This window comes from Schistocerca piceifrons, chromosome 4 (genome assembly GCF_021461385.2).
Source record: "Schistocerca piceifrons isolate TAMUIC-IGC-003096 chromosome 4, iqSchPice1.1, whole genome shotgun sequence".
NCBI lineage: Eukaryota > Metazoa > Arthropoda > Insecta > Orthoptera > Acrididae > Schistocerca > Schistocerca piceifrons.
The window spans coordinates 830,994,479-831,019,716 of record NC_060141.1 but is presented as its reverse complement, the minus strand read 5'-3'; the positions used below and the strand labels follow the sequence as shown (position 1 = coordinate 831,019,716).

The following is a 25,238-nucleotide window of genomic DNA, read 5'->3' as shown; positions in this document are numbered from 1 at the left end:
CTTATTACATGACCATAGAAGCCACACACATCACAAGTGCTTGGTACAAATTTATCACAAGGAGCGACGTGACCTGTTAATCCACACACTACACATTTAGATGGTACTAAGTTAACGTGACTATCATTCCCACGAAACTGCGATAAATCTACAGGGCTGCTAGGCCTTTCAATTGACACTCAGAAAGCAGTTGCTGGACTCACCCTATTCGGTGTTTCTCGGTTGCTCTGCACGGTGCTAGTCAAAGTCATGGCGTGGGTGCGCCTGACACCACTTGTTATGCCTTCTGCGGTACTTGTTAGCAGCAGACACAGTGGCTGCACCAAAGACTGAGACGGCGTGGAGTTTTACAATTATTTATTGAACTTTCTTTACAATTTCTCCCTCGTCGTCGCTGCCCAGCCCTGCAGATCCACATGGCTGCTGCTGTGCAGATTCCCCGACAATGCGCGCAACTCGCGCCGTTGATCGCTATCGGGAGCCTCACCAGTGTTCCGCTGAAGCCAGGATGTCCTGTGGTTGAGATGAACTCGTCGCCGTGAGGTCAGCTGCCGCCGCCTGCTGCACCGGCGGCTGGGAAGCCGTCAGTCGCGACGCCCGCGAGGTCCCGTCACGGACGGACCACGCGCCGAGGGGCCGGGTTGCCGTGGAGTCCGGGCGTCAGTCCCCGGCAGCGCCTGTGACCGAGACCGTGCTGTGGCCGGCCCTGCTGCAAGTTCTCGCTGTAGTTAGCCATGATGCCGACCGCATTCGGGCCGACCTCCAGAGCTGAAGTAGACGTCTGGCGGCGAGCAGATGACTCCTGCGAGCTGGAACAGACTTCCGCAATCGTCACCTACGAGGACTGAACATTCGGACACAGACCACGTCCGTCCTCAGATCCGAACTACTTCCTAATGGCTTCTGTCCGTTGCTGCCTGCGCTCCACTATTTATATCCGGCAGGAGGACGTTTTTTATCCTCGGTGGTAGCGTTTTGTTATTACTCCCGCAGTATATTGCTGCGTAACTTAGCGTGCTGGCCTCACTTCCCCTTACTCAGCACTCTCGAGGCTTCGCTCGGCGCTCGGTCTGTGTGCATCCTTGCGTCAGCCGGTTGGTAGACTGCTGCTGTCAGCAAGGCTATCTGTGCCGCGCTTACTTCGCAATGTCTCGGTCGCCGGCGTGCCTCTGTTTTGCCATTCTCCACTGCGTGAAGCAACGCTTACCATATTGCAGCTTACTACATGTGGCTGCAACAGATAGTATGGCATATTCCTGTCACTCTCCAAGTAATATGTCGCATCTCTATCGATATGTTCATATTCAGATGTATAGATTCAGCCTGATGGTATGAATTGTCAAGAGTGCACTTACCCATAGAGAAGTCAATTCCTGCTTGCTTCTCCTGGAAGAAGTCCTATCCCAACATGCAAGTGACCAATAAATTTTTAATTATAAGTAATGTGCAGTGAAATACAACATTTCCTATTGGCAACTCCACTTGAGCCTGGTACTTCACAATTCGTGCCTTGACGCTAATGGCGCCCATGACTTTGCATCCGTTTACAGAAAGTGTAGGTATGGATAATGAGAGTTCCTTACACAATTCTTTGAAAAAATTAAAATTAAGTACACTGGTCTCAACAATAACAGTTACCAGATACTGTCCCATCCTGTCATGAATAGCAGCCTGTACTGCATGTTTTGCTGTGTTTTTACACTTTTCTGACTCGTGACACAACTCATCACAGATATCATGTCTGTCTTGGTACCATAACATGAGAACTTTGGCAAATATGCCTTCGCTCAGTGCTGGAAGGCGCAGCGTGGTCAAATCTATTTTACCGAGCTTGATGGGCCTGGTGGGCTCTCATCACGCTTTTCTATTAAATATACTCTTTGTTTATTATGAGACTGTTTTGCCGAGATATGTACCTCTGATCATCCTTGTTTCAGTTTGCCATCGCCCTCCATTGAGTATTCGGAGTTCCTGCAGATTTGTTTTGCCACCAGTAGGAGTTAAACTTCTCAGCTTTGGGTTGTTGGTACCACTGACACAGACTGTTTATTGCATCACTTTGGTGCATTTGGTGAACTGTAACTATTATAATTGTTGCTACATCTTCTGTTGTCATCTTTGCTGCCTAAGCTGTATTATTAATATACAACTATTATTATTATAGAACTATTATAATATAACTATTATTGTTGTCATGGTTGCGAAAACCGTTTATTTTGCGATTACTGTTGCAATGACCAATTGCATTACTTTTATTGTGATTTTTTGGTAGAGCTACCGTCATTGCCACTATCTCTTTTACTATCCTCACGGATCATATCAATTTAATCCAGAGTAGTTAGAAATTGTTCCAGGTCTGCCTCAGGTACGTTCGTTAACTGTTCCCATACCGACCTGGGCAGTCTTGTTTTCAAAATATGTGGTACATCTCTCATAGATACTGGCTCACACCAGTATCTCGTTTCATTAAAACACTTTTCTATAAAATTTCTCATACTACCCTTTTTTGGGTTATATTGTTGAGGATTGTATATTTCTTTTCTAAGACTTTTCTGGCTATAAGAACTCCAAAATTTTGACAAAAATGCTCTTTCAAACTGCTGGAGCATATTGCATGCTTCAGCAGTCACCATTGCCCATAATGCTGCATCGCGACCTATGTACATAGGAATGAACTGTATTTTTTATCTTTCTGGCCCAACTTTGGGCAGAATAAATGTAAAACTCTTTAAAAAATTAGAGGGTATGGCTATTTTCTCATGAGAATAGTTCGTAAACATGATAATACTTTCTTAAACTCTCTTGGATCTTTACACTGGAGTAGGCCTGTGTGCTTCTCAGTTTCGCAGAAACAAGAGGTTCTCTGAGAGAACTTGGTGTGCCATACTCATGACCTACTGGAACAGAGGCTACTAGGTACCTTGATTCATTACTATAGTTCACACACTGTTGTGTGCCCTCAGATTGACTTCCAGCCACACACATGTCCCCTCACTTAATAAATGAAAATCAGATACAAGACAACAAGGTATGAGATTACTTCAATCTATGTTTATCTGACTAATTTTCAGTTGGACTGTATTAAGGCAGTGATAATTTTACAACTGTCAATCTTGACACTTGTTTGTAGTTTTGAAGATTCTTCCACTGATAACCTGTAGAAACATAAATACAGTATGGAACAACTTGTCACTTCCTACAATATATATTTTCACATATGCTGGTAGAGCTTTTAATCGCGTTTTCTACAGGACAATCTTTCTTTCTTTTTCAAAGATCTTGTTCTCACTTCAGTATTCTTTCACTATTATCTAAATAAATAAAGATGCCCCAGACTCAGTACTAATTGGCTTACTTAAATAATGTGGTAGATTCGAGAAAATTCGGAATTGTACCTTTGCATAGTTTTCAACAAGTGCTTGGGTACTGTACTTTTGCTCAAATGTGTGCAAATCTTGGTAAGTATTAATTACTACAAATCTCATCTTCTTCAAAACGTTTCACATAAACCAAGGATCTCTTGAAAATTATCCAGCTTTTCCATCGAATTGCTCCTTGCGAGTCCTTATCTGTTGAGAATAGGAATACCGTGGAGTAGCTAACTCTCATCGCCACTGTGACAACTGTTTGCACATTCTGGCTCAGCGAGTTTGACCGGCATCTGAAAAACATTACTTAATTAGTAAAAATACCCATGTATTATAAGTAACCTTCCCTCATGATCTATGGACCTTGCCATTGGTGGGGAGCCTTGTGAGCCTCAGAGATACAGATGGCCGTACCGCAGGTGCGACCACAATGGAGGGGTATCTGTTGAGACGCCAGACAAACATGTGGTTCCTGAAGAGGGGCAGCAGCCTTTTCAATAGTTGCAGGAGCAACAGTCTGAATGATTGACTGATCTGGCCTCGTAATATTAGCCAAAACAGCCTTGCTGTGCTGGTACTGTGAACAGCTGGAAGCAAGGGGAAACTACAGCTGTAATTTTTCTCGAGGGCATGCAGCTTTACTGTATGATTAAATGATGATGGCGTCCTCTTGGGTAAAATATTCCAGAGGTAAAACAGTCCCCCATTTGGATCTCTGGGCAGGGACTACCCGGGAAGGCGTTGTTATCAGGAGAAAGAAAACTGGCGTTCTACGGTTTGGAGAGTGGAATGTCATATCCCTCAGTTGGGCAGGTAGGTTAGAAAATTTAAAGAGGGAAATGGATAGGTTAAAGCTAGATATAGTGGGAATTAGTGAACTTCGGTGGCAGGAGGAACAAGACTTCTGGTCAGGAGAATACAGGGTTATAAATACAAAATCAAATAGGAGTAATGCGGGAGTAGATTTCATAATGAATAAAAAAATAGGAGCGGATGTAAGCTACTACAAACAGCATTGTGAAACAGAGGCGCCGACTTGAAAATATTTTTTGGGTGGCAAGAATCATTTTATTAGGTACTACATTTGACAAAACTGCTTTGTTTACTTACAAGACAATCTGAAATGGAATTCCTACATCACATTCATAAATTCTAAGCTAGCTAAGATGACCTGTGCAATGAGAATTATATGGAACAACACAAGTGCTGAAGGAGAGAGGTTTATTATGCACGTATATTTTCCCTTTTGAGTTATGACATCATATTATTGGGAAATTCCCCTCACAACATAACAACTTTCAAGAAACAAAAAAAGATTGTGAGGATAATGAAAAATGCAAACAGCTGAAAATCATGCAAACTACGATTGGCTGACGACTAGCCCCTACCCCTCGACTCACTGAAACGTCAATCACAATGCCATTTCAGTCGGAGTATAGGTCAGTAGTGGTACAAAACAAATACATAAATAAAGTTGAAGAAACATACCTTAATTTTTGATGGAAAATGTACTCCTCCTCACATCATTCCTGCATATGAACTCGTCACATGTGGCATCAAGGTCGAGTTTCAACGATTCATCTCTATGCGCGTTGAGAAGGGCAATGGCATTAAGACCATCCTGTCTCATTATAGAACGAAGATACGTTTTCACCCTCCGCAGCCAAGAAAACGATCGCTCAACGGTGCAGGACGTTACTAGAATCGTCAGTACTACATGTATGAATTTCACTAGTTCAGGCAATAGGTCAAACATGTGGTTTTCCTGTTTTAGGTATTTCACTATGTCATCCAACGAACTAATATTCGCAGAATCACTACTTTGAATAATCTCATGAAACATGCTTCAGTGGAGAAGCAAGCGTTCTTTGTCTATATCTGATTCGTAGAAAGATAAAATATCCATAATGAATGTTTGTTATCACCAAGAAGAAATTGTTCAGTTTTATTTACAAACATGAATGATTGAGTTTTGAACCGTGATTGCAAGAATCTAATGGATGTATCCATTGTTTCATAATACAATCTTCTATATTTGTCACATACTTCAGTGAATGTTTCTACTGATGAATTGATGGAGCCATCGTATTTCTTAGGGACTTTTCTTCTGCGGGGTAATTTTGGGGAATCAACATCCATATCTAGACATTTTGAAGTTACTTGACACCAGAATGATTCAAAATTGTTTTCTCATAAATTTAATAGAAGTTACAAGAGTGGGAATCATCTTATTGGCCTCCTCTAAGTGTAGGGATTTCCTCTGTAGTGCTATGTTTATGGTATCAATGTGACCAAACAGTTTTACCAAAAGTGATAACATGAAAAACAAATCATGCATCTCCATATTAATCAAAAAGCCGTTTGCTTTGGCCCCAGTGTCTTAATTGTCATTTCTTGAAACATTTAGAAAAAAAATTCTTGAAGTTCTGTATGGTTGGACAAAACTGAAGACATTGCCAAGTATCTTACGGCCCACCTTGTAGAACAGAGTGGTTTCAAATTTGTAGAGGCATCTGCCTTCAGGTGAGCAAAAAGATCTAATGTTTTAGGTGAATCTCTCACAAAATGTATTAAGTCCTTCATAACATTCAATGCATTTCTACATTCTGGAACTGCTTTCACAGTGTATTGTAGTGTTAGATGTAAACAGTGTGCAAGGCAGTGCACAAACATAGCTCTCTTCTCCATTTCCATAAACTTTGCCTGGACACCATTATACAGGGTGATTCAAAAAGAATACCACAACTTTAAAAATGTGTATTTAATTAAAGAAACATAATATAACCTTCTGTTATACATCATTACAAAGAGTATTTAAAAATGTTTTTTTTCACTCAAAGACAAGTTCAGAGATGTTCAATATGGCCCCTTCCAGACACACGAGCAATATCAACCCGATACTCCAACTCGTTCCACACTCTCTGTAGCATATCAGGCGTAACAGTTTGGATAGCTGCTGTTATTTCTCGTTCCAAATCATCAATGGTGGCTGGGAGAGGTGGCCGAAACACCATATCCTTAACATACCCCCATAAGAAAAAATCGCAGGGGGTAAGATCAGGGCTTCTTGGAGGCCAGTGATGAAGTGCTCTGTCACGGGCTGCCTGGCGGCCGATCCATCGCCTCGGGTAGTTGACGTTCTGGTAGTTACGGACAGATAAGTGCCAATGTGGTGGCGCTCCATCCTGCTGAAATATGAATTGTTGTGCTTCTTGTTCGAGCTGAGGGAACAGCCAATTCTCTAACATCTCCAGATACTGTAGTCCAGTTACAGTAGCACCTTCGAAGAAAAAGGGACCAAAAACTTTATTGGCTGAAATGGCGAACAAATGTACAACTAAATGAAACTTTATAGCTCCCTTAATTCGCCGACAGATAGTGCTTAGCTCTGTCTTTTGTCGTTGCAGAGTTTTACATTCCTAAAGTTGTGGTATTCTTTTTGAATCACCATGTATAATCTGGCCATGTTAGCTGAACTGTCAAAGCATTCGCCCCTACAATTAGATGTAGGCAAATCAAATCGTCTTAAAATGTCGATAATAATATCAAACAGAGCCTTAGCTGTGGTACTTTGTATTGAGTATAGCCCTAAAAAATATTCTTCTATCTCTAGCAAAGCATCAAGAAATCATATACAGATACTAAATTGCTCTTTGGTGGTTGTCTGTTGTTTCGTCTGCTATTATTGCAAAATAATCTGCACTCTTGATATCCTCCAGTACTTTTCTAAGAAGTGTATGACTTAAAATGGCCAAAATTTCGTTTTGCACATCATGGGATGTCCATTTGTAAGTTTCGCGCTGTAGCCATATTAAAAGTAGCTGGTTATCTTCACATCGAAGGCGTAATAAATTGTCAAAGTTACTTGTTTCATCAGTATGCTCACGTATTGCAAGCCCCTGAACTGCTAAATAACGGAGGGAAGATATGATTTTTAGTAAACAAGCTCGGTTTTCTTTAATTTGTATCAGTTTTTCTGTGAAAATCTGCCTAAATACATTGACATTCGATTTTAAAGATTTGAATTTCAGTACAGCTTTTCTGTGGCAGCCTGATGCTTCATACGCTTTCAACTTTTCTACCCCTTTCTTCCAGTTCGAAAAACCAGTTTCCATGAAAGTTTTTTCCATTTTGTGAGAAAACTGAAAACGATTTTCTTCAGACATTTGTCTGCAAATTTTGCAATAAATAACATCTTTTACTTTATTGTAATCGATCCATGCAAATTGTTGTTTCCAAGGGGGCTGATAACAGCATTGTTTTCTTCCGTGAACAGTGTTTTCTGTCACCGCCACAGTTCCATCACTATCTGTGTCTTTGTTGCCACACACAGCACCACTAACACTGGGTCTAGCTTCACCATCGCTGACACTTGCCACACTGTCACATTTCTTCCTAATTATAAACTTGTCCATTTTAAACTGGACAGTAAGGGACGAAAGACTAACAACTGAACCGAGTCACAGTAAGACTAATTGACCACTGATGATGCCCAGCTCTGGAATATTTATGTTCGCTGACAACATTAGCTGTGGGCTGCATAACAGTACTGTGCGCCTAACAAAAAGTAGCCATGTAACAATTGTGTTGATTATTGTCAGGGCCGGCTCTATGGAGGGGGAGGGGCGAACCGTGCCATCGCCCAGGGCGGCAGATTTTTAGGGGTGGCAAATCCATCTTCCGTAAGCGAAGGAATGTGAGAATAAATTGGAAAACACAATTATTCATAAAATCGTCTTATTGAAAATTATCTATGGTACAGAAACAGTGTGCTCCGATTTACGAAAGAAACGTTTCCTCCAACAAAAATGGCTTAAAATGTATTGCACTGTAAACGTATCACTGACTGCTGGTTTGATTTTAAAGACATATTCGCAACAAAGAGACGAATGAGTGTGACATGTGAAAAGTAGGCATCATGTATGAAATATGCTGTGGGAAAAGTTGGCTATGTCGAAAAAGTGGGGGGTTGGGGGGGGGGGGGGCGATAGGCAAGTTCGCGGGGGCGGCAAAATCCCTGGAGCCGGTGCTGATTTGTGTGGTGTTGCACCTATTGATTGTCAATAGAATTTACAAAAATGAATGAAGAGCCTTTGACGTTACCTAGTCCTTCTTGCGATCGCCATTAAATTTGGTGTCACTATTCCTCATTAGTTTCTTTTTCAAACTGCCAGCAGGCTGCTGTGGGAGGAAGTGGAGCTCGTCCTAGCAGCCAAAGGGCTGCGAGCTCATGGTGAACTTTCGTTCCCCACATACCTCTGTACAGTAAAAGTGTGCGAATAGTACAGATGCAGGGGACAAACCCTGTCATGCATGACAGTTCGTTATATGCAGAGGTTGGAGGAGTAGCAGAAAGGAATACGCATTAGCTCGTAAAATCGGTATTTTTTCCTACGTAATCATTACAGGTTATTATGCAAAAATGTATGTGCAAGTTTTAACAAATTTCCCAGTAACGAATAAGGAAGGGGGAGAGAGTGGTGAGAAATGCATGTTTGAATATTTGGGGGGGGGGGGGCGGGGGAGGGGACGAGGCCCCTATTTTTAACTATTGGGGGGGGGGGGGCACAAAGTACCCCCCTAAGTCAGCACCACTGTAGTGAACGCATTATTGCAGCAAAGATAAACACAAAGCCCACGCCCACCATAGTAGTACAAGTTTATATGTCAGCTAGCTCCGCAGACGATGAAGAGATTGATGAAATGTATGATGATATAAAAGAAATTATTCAGACAGTGACGGGAGACGAAAATTTAGTAGTCATGGGTGACTGTAAATCGATAGTACGAAAAGGAGGAGAAGGAAAACTAGTAGGTAAATATCGAATGGGGGTAAGGAATGCAAGAGGAAGCCACCTGGACAATTTAGCACAGAGCATAACTTATCATATCTAACACTGGGTTCAAGAATCATGAAAGAAGATTGTGTACATGGAAGAGGCCTAGAGACACTGGAAGGTTTCAGACAGAGAGAGATTTAGGAACCAGGTTTTAAATTGTAAGATATTTCCAGGAGCAGATGTGGGCCCTGACAACAATCTATCGGTTATGAACTATAGATTAACGCTGCAGAAACTGCAAAAAGGTGGGAATTTAAGGAGATGGGGCGTGGATAAACTGACTAATCCAGAGGTTGTAGAGAGTTTCAGGGAGAGCATTAGGGAACAATTGACAAGAATGGGGAAAAGAAATACAGTAGAAGAAGGATGGGTAGCTTTTAGAGATGAAATAGTGAGGGCAGCAGAGGATCATTTAGGTAAAAAGACGAGGGCTAGTAGAAATCCTTGGGTAACAGAAGAAATATTGAATTTAATTGATGAAAGAAGAAAATATAAAAGTGCAGTAAATGAAGCAGGCGAAAAGGAATACAAATGTTTCCAAAAATTACATCAACAGGAAGTGCAAAACGGATAAGCAGGGATGGCCAGAGGACACATGTAAGGATGTAGAGGCATATATCACTAGGGGTAAGATATATACTGCCTACAAGAAAGTTAGAGAGACCTTTGGAGAAGAGAGAACCGCTTGTATGAATATCAAGAGCTCAGATGGAAATCCAGTTCTAAGCAAAGAAGGGAACGGTGGAAGGAGTATACAGAGGGTCTAAACAAGGGCGATGTACTTGAGGACAATATTATGGAGGTGGAAGAGGACGTAGATGAAGACGAAATGGGAGATATGATACTGTGTGATGAGTTTCACAGAGCATTGAAAGACCTAAGTCGAAACAAGGCCCTGGGAATAGACAACATTCCTTTGGAACTACTGATAGCCTTGGGAGAGCCAGCCCTCACAAAACTCTACCATCTCGTGAGCAAGATGTTTGAGATAGGCGAAATACCCTCAGACTTCAAGAAAAATATACAGTTCCGATCCCAAAGAAAGCAGGTGTTGACACATGTGAAAATTACCGAAGTATCAGTTTAATAAGTCACGGCTGCAAAATACTAACGTGAATTCTTTACTGACGAATGGAAAACCTAGTAGAAGCCGACCTTGGGGAAGATCAGTTTGGATTCTGTAGAAATACTGGAAGACGTGAGGCAATACTGACCTTACGAGTTATCTTAGAAGCTAGATTAAGGAAAGGCAAACCTATGTTTCTAGCATTTGTAGACTTAGAGAAAGCTTTTGACAATGTTGACTGGAATACTCTCTTTCAAATTCTGAAGGTGGCAGTGGTAAAATACAGGGAGCGAAAGGCTATTTACAATTTGTACAGAAACCAGATGGCAGTTATAAGAGTCCAGGGAGACGAAAGGGAAGCAGTGGTTGGGAAGGGAGTGAGACGGGGTTGTAGCCGATCTCCGATGTTATTCAATCTGTATATTGAGCAAGTAGTAAAGGAAACAAAAGAAAAATTCGGAGTAGGAATTAAAATCCGTGGAGAAGAAATACAAACTTTGAGGTTTGCCGATGACATTGTAATTCTGTCAGAGACAGCAAAGGACATGGAAGAGTAGTTGAACGGAATGGACAGTGTCTTGGAAAGAGGATATATGATGAACATCAACAAAAACAAAACGAGGATAGTGGAATATAATCGAATTAAGTCGGGTGATGCTGAGGGAATTAGATTAGGAAATGAGACACTTAAAGTAGTCGATGAGTTTTGCTATTTCGGGAGCAAAATAACTGATGATAGTCGAAGTAGAGAGGATATAAAATGTAGACTGGCAATGGCAAGGAAAGCGATTCTGAAGAAAAGAAATTTGTTAACATCGAGTAGAGATTTAAGTGTCATTAATACCCTTCTGAAAGTATTTGTATGGAGTGTAGCCATGTATGGAAGTGAAACATGGAGATAAATAGTTTAGACAAGAAGAGAACAGGAACTTTCGAAATGTGGTGCAACAGAAGAATGCTGAAGATTAGATGGGTAGACCATATAACTAATGAGGAGGTGCTAAATACAATTGGGAAGATGAGAAATTTGTGGCATAACTTGACTAGAAGATGGTAGCGGTTGGTACATTCTGAGGCATCAAGAGATATTCAGTTTAGTATTGGAGGACAGTGTGGAGGTTAAAAATTGTAGGGGAGACCAAGAGATACATACGCTAAGCAGATTCAAAAGGATGTAGGTAGTGGTACGTACTGGGTGATGAAACTTGCACGGGATAGAGTAGCGTTGGGAGTTGTATCAAATCAGTCTCTGGACTGTAGACCACAACAACAACTAATAAGTAACACACAACTTTTTACTAACAAGTTCAGCTATACTATTTATTATGTGTCTTCACATTCTCAGGCCATCTTCCAATATTTATCTTGGAAAACTCCCCTCAGAAAACGGATCAAAGGTCTTTGAACTCTGGGCAAAACATTTTACCCAGATGTGTACATTTTAAAACTTTTGAAGTCAAGATGATCACAGTTCGTATTTTCCTGAGTAGATTTACAGTATTGATATTCACTGTGTTGCCCAACGAGTTAAAATTTTAACTCGTTGGTGTTGCCATTTGTTAGGACACCAGCTCGGGTTAGGTTGGCAGTGGTGTAACGGATGCAAACCATTTCACTTGGTGGTGTTTACTGTTTGGCTATGTCAATTTGAAAATGGCGTCGAATTGTGTTGGCATGCAATGTAGGTTTTTGAGTTTGTCTTCTACGCGTTATGGTAAAAGAAACTTCAGAAAGTTTTTGTTGCACAATAAAAGAGGCACAAGATTATTCAAGAAAGCGCAAACAGAAAAACCAGATCCTGACATTCCCATTTACCGTAAGTTTATCGAGGAATTTTAAATATAGTCAGCTGCTTCCATAATTTGTTTGCCACTCTGTTAGGGCAAGTTTCTTCGATGAAATGTGACAATAATAAAATGGCTCGTGAACGATAGTTTTTGTTAATTTTTTAAATTTTGGAGAAGCTTGGTGAGTAGTAAGTAGGGTATTGTCGTAGGCAGTTACAAAAAACACATTTTCGTTAAAATATAGACGTGGGTATACAATTTTGACGTACCGATTTTTACGTTCTGTTAAAGCGGAAAGCATCATACTCAATAAAATAGACACTGTCAGTCTTCGCGCTTTCCGAGGAGTCTGTGTGGAATGCTGTTGTGAAGATGCTTGTTACTGTGCGTTCTTTAGGATTATTTAATTCGTAAACTGCTGTAGCTTGAAAGAGTGAAATCGTACCCTAATTTTGTTATTCAAATCACTGATTGATGTCTCCTCTGTGAAATGAAGGTATGTTGTTTCACGTAGATGCACGTGTTCTGGAAGGACCAGGCTAGAGTTGGCTAGAGTGTCGTATTGGACTCGTCTCTTTAAATCTTGACTGTTGTGACATAAATGAAAAGTGCAAAGGGACAGGAAGGAGGGTCCACACCGTAACTTTTACTAAATATTGAATTGTAAATGGAAGTGTGTGTGTGTGTGTGTGTGTGTGTGTGTGTGTGTGTGTTGAAATGTGCTACAATTCTTCATCTTCAACACATTACATTATCTTTTGCGGTGTGTTTTCTACAAATATCTTTCCTGTCCCCGTTTTGAAAGTGCCAATATACCTTCTTACCAATCAACTCCCTTCCAGCCTTTTTTTATGGACCCATCTCTGAGGATTTAAGGTCAGAATGCGATTATTTTTTATTATTTATTACCGTAAATCTTGCGTTTTTTATCAATTGGTTGTCATCTGAGCAACCAAGATATGGTTTACTTGTGCTCTCCTGGCCAAACTATTGTAATTTTCTTAATTGCATCTTTAACCTGATCACCATTTGCTTTGTATAACTTTTCTCTCTTTTGAACTAGCGCTCTGAAATTTCAGTGGTTATTTTCCAACAGCTCAGAACTTGTATTTAGTCAGGAATACTGGGCTCTAAACTTCATTTGATTGAGATCATATTAACACCTGTGGAATGTTCTGTTGTGGAACGATGTTTTCTGCAGGATGCACAGTTATAGGTCTGGTTTCAAAGCAGTCTTTTTCACAGATTTTTGTATTTATCCACAATTTGATGCCTCATTGTAGCTTTGCTCAAGATATAGGCTCAGCCACATGATGATAAAACACTAGGCCAAATTTAATACATTTCAAAGGAACATGCCTTCGTCATTATAGATATCAACTTACAAGTGTCTTCATTGGATGGAGTTCATTATTAACATTCATGAGCATAGTCATTGCAGTTATGTTAGTGTATAAAAAGTAAAAAAAGATAAAACACATGAAAGTTAGTAAAAATTTCATGCTTACTTCCTTGGTAACAAAGTCGTCCTCTTGAAATGTGGCCTGTCAAATGTGTACTTCAGCAAAGGAAAATCAGTGCAGTGCATGCAGAGAGAGAGAAAGAGAATATATGGTGTGATTCTGGTCATAAATTTGTCTGTACGGCTAATCTTTTGCTAGGAAAAATGTGCAGATGTCAACACAGCATATGTTGTTGTTGTCTGGAATGATTTACCTTTGGTGATGTATGAATGTTGATTGGCCACATGTTAAGGTGGTCTTACTACCAGGCAAGTGATCACAAAATTTTTATTGGTGCAAGTGTGTTTTTATCTTTTTACCCTTTTATACACAGTCATAATTCTGTTGCTTGTTTTTTTCTGAATGTATTCCATGTATTGATTGTTGTTTGTAGATATTGCTGACTATGAAGGCACATTCCTTTGAAACATATTAAATTATATGTTAGTATCATGTATAGCTAAGCCTGCAAGATTTTTTTTTACAAGTTTTTGTAGATTTTTTGCTACATGATTTACTCATAAATGTGAGAGAACGGTACTTCAGAGTTAAAGAATATCCAGGCATCTTCATCTAGGCATAAATTGCTTCATCAATTAAATATGTGTTTTAATTGTAGAGAAAATTAATTACTGTTTTCTAGGCCTTCATAGTGTGTGCACAGTTAAACAGCATACAGATTAGGTAACATTTTCAAAGTTATGTGAATTTAATTGATTATCTTGCTACTCTGTACCACAAATTCACTGCCGATAGGAGTGTGAGAAGTTTCAAACCCATGTAGGGCAGTAACATGTATTGGAACATGGTACTGAACTCACAGTTTAGTACTGTTCTGTACAGCAATTAATCTATAAGGCTTCAAGCATATTTTGTAGAAAAATGACCTTTTGTTATGTTATTTCTGTAGGCGTATTACAAGGAACAAAGTTGTGAGAGTGGCAAGTTGGAGCACCCTTGATCAGCTGGGTCAGAAACAACTTGCATCATAACTTGAGGATTTGTTGCAGGTTTTGACTTCCGAAGAAAATAGCTCACTGGAACCAGCTCTACAATGCACATCAGGTTACTGGTGGAGCTGAAACTTGGAAGTAGTTCATGCAGGTCCCTTAAGGGTGTTCTGTAAAAATTTCGTTAAAATCGAAGAGAGTTATGCTGTGACCCCTAGGTTCTCAACTTTGACGACATTTTCCACTGTGCTATGTTAGTGAAAGGTTTTGCCAAGTCGTAGACTATTTTGGACCCATGTAAAATTACTGAGTAGATTGAAAGCTACTCTTCAGCCACATGTCAACCACTGTAGTGTGGAAAGAAAAACAGCCAAAGGAATGCCAAGTTTTAAAGTCTTGCATCTAAAAAATTTGAAGCTGTACATTGTTCAACCACCACACAAACTCTGGCAAACATCACAGAAATACACTTTCCAGATCTTGGGAAGCATCCGAACCAGTTAGAATATCAATAAAACACATGTCCTGGAAGAATTCCAGTTTGATACTAGAGAGAGAGCACCCAGCGACCTCTTCCTCATGCTTGCAGGATCCTTTTGCATTTTTTCAATTCAAATAGGATGAGTTTCTTGGAGAAATAAAAGCTTATGTACATAAATTAGCATAGCTTTAGAGAGCATCACACTTAATAAATGCACCTTTAACTTTTCACATATATCGTGCAAATCAAGGAAGTGGGCCAACAGGTAGAGGCTATATTGCTAGATATCATGAATGTGTTTGATACTGTATCTTAGACAGTTAAAAAAAGACCTGGGCATGTGGAATAGGTTCTTCAATATTTGAATGGTTTAAAGACATTTTGAGTGATACAGCTTAAGTACATTGTAAAATAACAAATGTTCACCACTTCAGGAGTTCTGTCCCAAGAAATTTGATGGAGCTGCCCTTTCCTCCATGTATGACCATGTGGGCACCAGTCCGAGACTTGACTGCTGACACTGTTGTATTGCCACTGAATGACTGTAGGGGGGGGGGGGGGGGTTTCAGAATAACTTGGAAAAAAATATCTATGTAGTACAACAAATGGCAGCTTGCTTAAAATGTGGATCAGTTTAAGTTAATGCAGATGGGCAGAAGGAAAAGTCCTGTGTACTGAAATACAGTACTAACGGTGTGCAATTTCAGTCACATTGAGTAAATATCTAAGCATAACATTGTGAAATAATGTGGAATGGAACATTATGGAGAACAGCTAATTATGATGTGTTGGAAGAATTCTGATAATGTGTACCACATTGATAAAGGAATACTACACTAGTATCTGGTACACCAATTAGGTTAGGCTAAAGGAAGATGTCAGAGTAATTAAGGGCTGTGTTACCAGATGGGTCAGTCAGTACCAGTTTACGGAAATGATCCATGAGTTTTGATAGGAATCCTTGAGGGAAAACTAATTTTTTTATTTTGCGGACAGCTATGTCAAGATGTTTGGAGAAGCTGCGTTCGAGACTGGCAGCAGAACAATTTGACAGCCTCCAGTGTTCATCTTGCGCATGGACAATAAAGAGAAATTATGAGAGATTAGGGCTCATACAGGGGTTTGAAGTCATTTATTTTCCCCCCACTGTATTTGTGAGTAATACTAGGGATGTCACTTTACAGTGGCTTGTGAAGTATGTAGTCAAATGTACACAATATGGTGCTTTTTGTTGCAGTGCTGTGCTCAAACTGTTTATCGTAGGAAGCACGATGAAACAGATCCTAGCCCATCAGAAGTTACTTATGCAACCTCTTCAGAAAATGGAGCTTGATATGCTCCTACAGTGGGGGTAGCAGCATCAAGCAGTATTGGGTGAGGGAGACAGGGCCTAGTCCCTAATAAATGAAAAGCAACCACTCACCTATAGCTAACACGTCTGGTGCATGGAAATGTGCAACAGGAAACTGTATTTATACTAGCTTTCAAGCTCTTGTTACTTCCCTAGTAGAAGTAAACACATTCACGCACACAAGCAGACACCCAAATGCACACAGCTGTTGTCACTATAAGATTAACTGTTGATTATCATTAGCAGTTGCCTGGAAAGATGGAGGTGGGGAGGTGATTGTGAAGGATGCACAAAGTGAGGAGAAGTTAGTGATATAGTGTGACGCAGGTCTTTCAATAGATGACTCGGCTGGTGCACAAAAAGATGAAAGGAATTCAAAGGGTAGATTATATAAGAGATCGAGGGAGTGGAGAGAGGTAAGGAGAGGAAGGTGGAGATGAATAGGGAGACAGGGATAAGGGTGGGGGGGGGGGAGAGAGAGAGAGAGAGAGAGAGAGAGAGAGAGAGAGAGAGGTGAAAGGGAAGAGGCAAGGTGAGGCAGTGGGAAACAAGTTAGTGGAAGTTTATGCCAGGGAGCTTAAGAGCCTGCAGGATATGCTGTAGGGACAATTACCACCTACATTGTTCAAAGAAATTTGTGCATGAAGGTAGTATCCAAATGGCTCATTTAGTGAAGCAGCTGTTGAAGTCATTATGTTCTTGTGTGCAGTATGCTCGGCAGATGGATTGTCGAGGTTGTGTTGTGTTGTGCAGTGTGTTTGGAACTGGATGGCTGTAGTTTGGTGGTGGCCATTCATACGGATAGACAGTTGGTTACTTGTCATGCCCACATAGAATACTGAACAGTAGTTGCAGCATATCTGATATGATGCTGCTTTTACACATGGCACTGCCGTTTATTGGGTGGGAAACCTCTTTTGACTGTGCTGCGGTAAGATGTTGTGGATGGGTGTATGTGACAGATCTTGCACCTCGTTCGACCACAAGGGAATGAACCGTTGGCAGCAGGAATAGAATAGAATATTTGTAGGTTGAGTGAGAGACAGAACAGAACTTTGTGATGTGTGTAGGATTTTGTATTGAATTTGCCTGATTTCGGGGCACAACAAGAGGTAATCAAAACCCCTGGTGAAGGATGTGGTTGGATTTCTAATAAGGGTGATAATCCATGATCAGTGGAGTGCTGCGGCTGGTTAACAGGTTTAATGATGTCTGAGGCGTAGATGGCACTGGAGATATCTTTACAGATGGGCTGTGTAGAATACTGTCTGTGAATAAAGACTGTAGTAGGGTTGTCAGTATATTTTAGCAACTCCTGCTTTCGACTGTCAGTGTGGTGTCCACAAGTGGCGAGACTGTAAGTAGGACTTTTCGACATGGAACATCTGACAACTGCCAAAGTGGAGATACTGTTGGTGGTTGGTGCACTCGACATGAAAGGACATATTTATGGAGCCATCTGAGTGGTGGCGATAGACATCTAAGAAGGTGGCTTGTTGAATTTAGAAGGACCAGATGAAGCAGATTTGGAGTAGGTATTGAGGTTATGAAAGAAAGAACAAGTATAAGTGGTAAAGTCAGTCTTGCCATGTCCATGTGCATGTGTGTTTGTCTGTGTGCGTGAATGTGTTTACTTCTAGTAGAAAAAGAGCAAGAGCTCGATAGCTAGCGTAAATACTGTTCTTTTGCATGTTTCTATGTACTTCACATCAGGAAGCTATTGGTGAGTGCTTGTCTTTTCTTTATTTTACAAAGATTAATATCATTAGACCTAATGTTGTTATTCTTTTTACAAACAAAAACTAAGTTTTTGCCTCCTGAACCTAAATTATGCTGAAATGAAAGTAGGTAATTCTGTTCCACTTAAATGCCCTGTAGTAGAGTCCTGAAAATTCAGTCTGTTGTAGACCAAAGGGTGGCAGAGTATGTGAAAATGCCAAGTTAATGAGAAAGGTGTTAAAACAAGAACAAATACATGATTTTTCATCATAAAATACTTTGATTTGTGCTGGAAGATGAAACAGTTACAAAGAGTGCTATACTCAAACTGGCCGAATAAAACATAAGAAAATACCTAATATATGAACTGTGTATAAATGTAACTTAAAGAGTATTTCAGTTTACCCTTAAATCGAGGAAAATTACTTTACAAAGGCATATATAGCCTTTACTAATGAAAATTAATGAATACAGTAATTTTTTATGTGATAAGATAGACTTCAGAAAATTACCTTATGAAGGCGTAAACCTTTTTCTAATAAAAATTAACTAGCCTACTTTTAAAAAAGTAACTTTTTTAAAAAAATGCATAATGTCCTGGTGTTTTCCACACCACAATGTGCTTTTTGATACTTCATCACAAAGATGATGAAGGAACAGAAAGTCTTACTGATGCACCTTGTTGTTCATAATACTGAAAGGCAGTTTTGACAGCCTTTAGTCTTTCGCTGTGAGATATTTAAGGTCTTGTGTGGTGGAGTCCTCAACATCATTTTCATGAATTTCTTCATTATTGGTGACAGCAGCAGTAATTTCTGCATCAGACATAATGTCTTGCTCAGTATCATTCTGGAACCACTCTTCATCTTCTTTCATCAGCTTCATCATGATGCTCAATAAACTCATTCCCTTGTGATCAAGGAATTTTCTCCAGGAATGAACAAGCAATAGTGACTGTGACTTATTACTGGAGCCTGTCACATTCAGTAGTTCTATTTTCCTTAATGCCTGGATAATACCTTGACCATTCTCATTTGCAGAAAGAAAGGAGGACAACAGCTTGTGCTTACATCTTCTGTTGAGACTAACCAAAACTTGGCCTTTGGGCTGCCATAAAAAGATGCGTTGTCTAAAATCGGAGTAGAATTCCTCGGCAGTTTTTAGATCTTAAAACCTGCTCAGCTGATGCCCATGAGGCAAATACTGCATGAAACCATTCTTTGAAAATTGCATTGCTCATCCAGACATTTGACTGGTTTCACTGAGCAAGGTGGCACAGTGGCTAGAACACTGGACTCACATTCGGGAGGACGATGGTTCAATCCCGGATCCTCCCATCCTGATTTAGGTTTTCCGTGATTTCCCTAAATCGCTCCAGGCAAATGCCGAGATGGTTCATTTGAAAGGTCACAGCTAACTTTCTTCCTCAAAAGCAACCCAATCCAACTCTACAGCTCTCGTAACTGATCCAACTGGTTTCAGTACCACACTGAAAGTTTATCCATTTCAGTGTACTTTAAATGCATGTGGATGTTTTTATTTTCCAATGAGGTCATGTTTTGAGTTGGTCTCCTCTTGCATTACTGCATGCTAGAATTGAGACCCTCTCCTTGCTCTTTTTAAAATTAAGGGTTGACTGTTCCCTGTAAGCAAATTTGTAGTTTGTAACAGTTTACAATTTAACCCTGTGTTATAAAAGTTGTACAGTTCCTCTCCAGTCAAACCTTAAACCTTGATGAATTTCTGAAATTTTCCTTAAACTGAGTCACACTCTGTGTCACCAGCTACTTTTTTTCCCCACAAATACTAAGCTGTCGGGCTTCATTGTATTTTTTCCAGTGATCAAGTTGGCCAGTCCATGTGACTAATTTTGGATAGTAGTCTGTTTTAATTCTTCATAAAATTTTCAGGCCTTGTCTTTCAAGATTGGTCCACTAAATGGCATGCCCTTCTCTCTTGTCTGACAAAACCAAATTTAGTGGGCTTCATTTACCTCATTAAACTCAATTTTCTTCTTACTTTTCCTTCTTTCAGTGTTTCTGTGCAAATTCGCTTAACACACCAATACTCAATTTTTGTCATCTTCTTCCAGTCTCCAGTCATACTTTTACCGACTCCCAAGTCCTTAGTCACTACACCATAATTTTCTCACTTATCCAGTCTCTTTAAGGCCAAACTTTTGCTCTATGGACAAGTCAACCTGTTTTCTTTTAATGGAAGATGCCATCAGAGAGCACTGTACTCTGAAGCACGCAAAAGCTTCGAAACAGCTTGACTAATATTCACTCAACTTGCACAGCACGGTTAAGAAATTAACTAACTTAACCATACATTTTGGGAGTGAACAGTGATCAATATGTGACTATGAAAATCAGTCTTGATCGCAATTTATTTATTACGGTGACCAGTTTCGACCACTACTGTGGCCATCTTCCATCTTCAAGTCATATAAAAAGCTTTAATTAGAGGGCTACATACATTGAAGAAAATACATAAAGTTATAAAGCTATAAAACGATTAATTACCAATGAGTAAGAACTTCCTTCTGGTGGTAAAATCACTACTGGTGAAACCAGTTCACATCTTACTATATATAATGGAGGCTCTGCCTACTTCTGATGGAATGGTGTCATTACTAACCAATGAGTTATAGGTCAAATAATAATATAAAATGTCTTAGTTAAAATAACATTGTCAAGAAAGGAAAATGAACACACACTAAACTTAGCTTGTTCAACAGCTATTGTCAATTAAGAAGCGTTAAAAATATTTAAACATGTAGGATAATGAACTTCGTTTTGGCAGTACATGGGTTTCCCTCTCAAGGCCTGTTAGTGAACCATGTGGAACCACTGGTTGCCATGATGAAGTTGGACGCCGTTTCAAAGTTGTGGCAGCAGGCTTCTTTCTAACGAAGTTGTTGCGAAAGTGGAATGGCAAAGACTGTCACATGAGACGATTTACTATTGAGCAGCAACATGTCTTTATTGAAACAATTTTCAATGAGTAGGCTGCAGTAATCATTAACTGACATGTAGTACATGCTGCACAGATACGATTTACTGGTGTAATGAGACACTTCCATTTACATAGATTACATAATAATTCTTACAGATCAATACTAAGGGGGGAAAAATCGAGAGGACACAGTAGTTGTGCATATTTATGAAATATTTTCTATGAAGTTCATATGTAGATTCCAATTTTTTTTTATACAAGTGACAATTTTTAAAAGGCATTGCTATGTCTTATGTTGCATACCAGGAATTTTGCTAAACACAAAGAACTTAATAAGCATAATATATTTAAAATGTAGCCCTATCAGTGTGATTTATTAAGCATCCCAATTCCTGTTGATATAAAGTACTAGCTGTGCCCCATGCTGTTAAAAGCAGTTAAACAGTTCTATGTAAATAACTGTTAATGCCAAATGTACATACATTACATTGGTATGGAATTTAGTGATGAGTTTATCCTACAGGAATATTTCTGCAACTGTAGACATATATATGTATGTATTTCATTTATCAAAACAGTTAAAAACTAATCTCTACACTAAACTTAATGCTTTCATTTAATAGTTATCTTTCATGAATGTCTTTTAGTCACATTTCTCATCCCATGGTAGCGGTAGCCTGTGTGTTAATTCAGGATGTAGGCTATCTCCATTCCATGGCTATCCAAATCCATCCAGCTGCTAATTCACTGAAGAAAGGAAATAAGCAGTTTCTAGTTTTGTGCAGTGCAAATTTTATATTTGTACGGGCAGTGTCGTCATCTGCTCTCACGTGCATGCCTGTTACCAGCGGATACGCTCACATATCATAATCAAATCTGACATTACTAGAAGCCAACCACATTCTAAATATAAAGAAGTGTAAAGCCATAATACCTCCTTGTTGTACAACTTTTAAATGAAAGCATCTTCATGATCTAAAACTGCCTCAGAAGCTATAAGATATGCCTGACACTCAATGGTTAAAATACAATGGGCTTCTATGAAAGTATGGGTTAAACATTCTGAGGATTGTATAAACACGTATTCATTACGATGAATCGTATTATATAGAACATACTAAATGGTAAAAACACTTTCACAAGTACCTTACAGTTCAAAAGTCAAAGAGAAAATAACTTTTTCTAAGTGTAATTATCGTTCCACATTTTGCACTATATTCTTCAAATCAATAAATATCTTGCACTACACACTTTTAAAAGTAACCTGTGTTTTCATTGAGGTTGTAAGTTACTTCCATTCCAAATTTCTTCCTTATCTGCCTAGCCGTTTTGGCGTAAAGGAGTAACAAACACTTGCACACGAACTTTCACATTCATAATATGTACGGGATAGTAAACACGCATTGCCTTGTATTCAGTTCACTCGTTCAGTGGTATTTGCTGTTCATTCTTTCTTACATACCTCGCAAAGGCCCCTCAGGCACTGGATGTTCTAGAACATTGTATAGACTGTGTGCCATTTGACTTAATTCAGAGAATTATTTCTCACAGTGAGACTTATACTAAGCTGCATTAACAGAAGAGAGAGATAATAATTGTAAAGAATGCCATGCATTTGTTTCATCTGCACATCTCCCTATTCAACTTGGCAGATGGCAAACATGAATAGTGATTGTCAGTAGACCTCCATATAAGCCCAAATTTATCCAGGTTTTCTGACACAGTCATTACACAAGAGTGTGTGCAAAGAAGTACCATGCCGTTAAACTTCCTGTGTAACATACACTCATAGACTTTTAAGCGTATGGCTTGCAATTTTGTCCATACAAAAATCATCAATAATGTCAAGTGAGAGACACTACAGAAATATGTTGTGTGGCTTGGAAGCCATACTCTTAAGGCTATGAGTTAGTGTTTGTTGCAAAGGAAGCTTAATGGCATGGTACTTCCTTACGCGTGTGCAGACACACACACACACACACACACACACACACACACACACACACACACACACACACAAGTTGAATGGGGAGAAAATGATACTAATGTTCCTAGTCACATTCACCACAAATGGTGTATGCTAATTGCAGAGTACTGATGTACTTCCATCTGCCATCATTAGATGGGTGTGACAATGTGATAAAATGGAAATATTTTAAACTGTGCACTACTAATGGACCTGACCTTACTGACAGTTTCATTATAGAGATGGGAATTGGCATTCACAAAGTTATCATGGTCATGATGATGACTAGGAAGGCTAGCAGAGTTACTGTGCTGGAAAGGGCACTTAAGCAGTTGTTACTATCTGACTTAGACAATGAATGGATGTCATTTAGTTCCAATATGTCAGAAGTGGAGGAAATGGGCAAAATTTAAACTGATAGTAAGTTGCACTCTGGAGAAGTGTGTACTGAGTAAGCTGATGGAAAAGACCCACTGTTGTTTCATAATAACATTTGAAAAGCACTGAGAAAACAGATTATTGCACTCTTGGTAGAAAAAAACAGTGTAGACAGGTAAAAGTTGGTAAAAACTCATGCATTTATAAAAAGAATGATGTGCAAAGCACACACAATCTTCCACCATCATACATCAGCCAATAATTGTACCTTCCTTCAGCAGGTTGTTCAAAGGATATAATGCAAGTATAACGACTGAATTAAAACTAAAAAAAGTGGTTCTTTTAGAAAATATTCATCTCGAAGTTTAACTTCAAGTTTTAAAACACCTTCCTCAGATAACTTGTAGCTTCTGCCTTAAAATGTCTCATCAATGGCTACAGCAGCCAGAATGGAAAATCACAAATTCTGACTAACAGATTAAGGGCAAGAACTTTTCATCAACTTATGCAGGAATTCAACAACCCTATGCCTTGATATGTAGCAGGTACTGGTCCTACCAAAACTGTCAATCATTGAGGCATATTATTCATGTCAAATAAACTATCACTCTCTCTGTGTGACAGACATGGATAATAAAACTGTCTGGACAGAAAAATCAAGTTGGCAGCAGTTCAGGTGATATTGTTTCAGATTTCCATGATTATCTGGAAAAGTTTGAGTACCCTGTTGAGAATGATAGCCCACCGAAAATATTTAATTAGCGTAGGCTATGGAAGAAGAAAGATCGTTTACCAAAATAACCACATTCTACCTGTGAGGAGCATCATTTCAGATTGTATTGTGTACACCTGTGGACAAAATTCAGTTTGATACATTTTCATATGCAAATAAAAAATGGTTAATCACGAAAATAATTACTCCAAATTATTATAGAAGAACATTACCTGTTAATACAAAATTAAGGTTTTCACAAAAAATTCAGATTTATAGCATGCTCACAGCATCCTTTTTGCTGCCAACTGATGCTGAAACCCATTTTACAGTTCACAATGTCTTTCTGATAAAAATGTTGATTTGTAGAGTATTCAGAAGGACCATCCTGTTGGTGTCTCTTCAAATTTGGTACTGTCCTCCTCCTTCCAAGCAACCATAAAGTGACATACAAGCTTCTACCTCACTGCCAATTGCAGTAGGAACTGCATTGATGATGTCAGCATAGAAATCTAAATCTCCTATGCTTTTCCAAACATCCCCAAAACATTTGCAAAGCATATTATTGACATCAGTCGTATGGTGAAATTGCTGGTGATTCAGCAACAAAGCACATTGTTTTCCATGTTTATACAATGGGGCTGAACATGTTGGAGGGATAGTTACAGCTAAGTTGGCTTCGTTTTTATTTTGACCGTGACATTTTCGTCTTTGATTGACTTCTGTAATACAATTAGTTTCACGTCACTGATACCGAACATCTTTTTAAAATGTTCACTGAATGCTTTGTAGTCCTTCATACTGCAACCACCATCCTAAATCATGAACTGAATCTACAGTTTTGTAAAGATCATGGTAATCTTTGGGTGTCAGTATCTCAGATTTTTTTCAAAAGTCAGCAGGAAGAAATGAATGACCTATTACTGCAAAAACAGTGTTATGTTCTTGAGCTGCTGAGGATCTTTTTAAATAGAAAGAAAGTCAAAGCATTTACCACATTGGAATTCTTATTTTGACCTTCACTGTCATCTGCAGAAAGTCTCCAGTTATCATTCTCAATAGGGAACTCAAACTCTTTAAGATAATCACAGAGATCTGAAGCAACCTCAACAGAACCTCTGAAATAGAAGTGTGGATTTTTGTCATCCATATATGATACA

The 25,238-nt window shown here is 39.3% G+C and overlaps 1 protein-coding gene across 1 annotated transcript in view; it reads left to right on the top strand.

Moving 5' to 3' along the window:
- Positions 1–11,874: 11,874 nt before the first annotated feature.
- The window catches only part of LOC124794994 (39S ribosomal protein L41, mitochondrial), a 90,139-nt gene continuing 76,775 nt past the window's right edge, over positions 11,875–25,238 (top strand). The window contains exon 1 of the mRNA XM_047258745.1: positions 11,875–12,090. Within this exon, the coding sequence (XP_047114701.1) occupies positions 11,928–12,090 (163 nt within the window). The 5' untranslated portion in view covers positions 11,875–11,927. The remainder of the gene's footprint in view (positions 12,091–25,238) is intronic.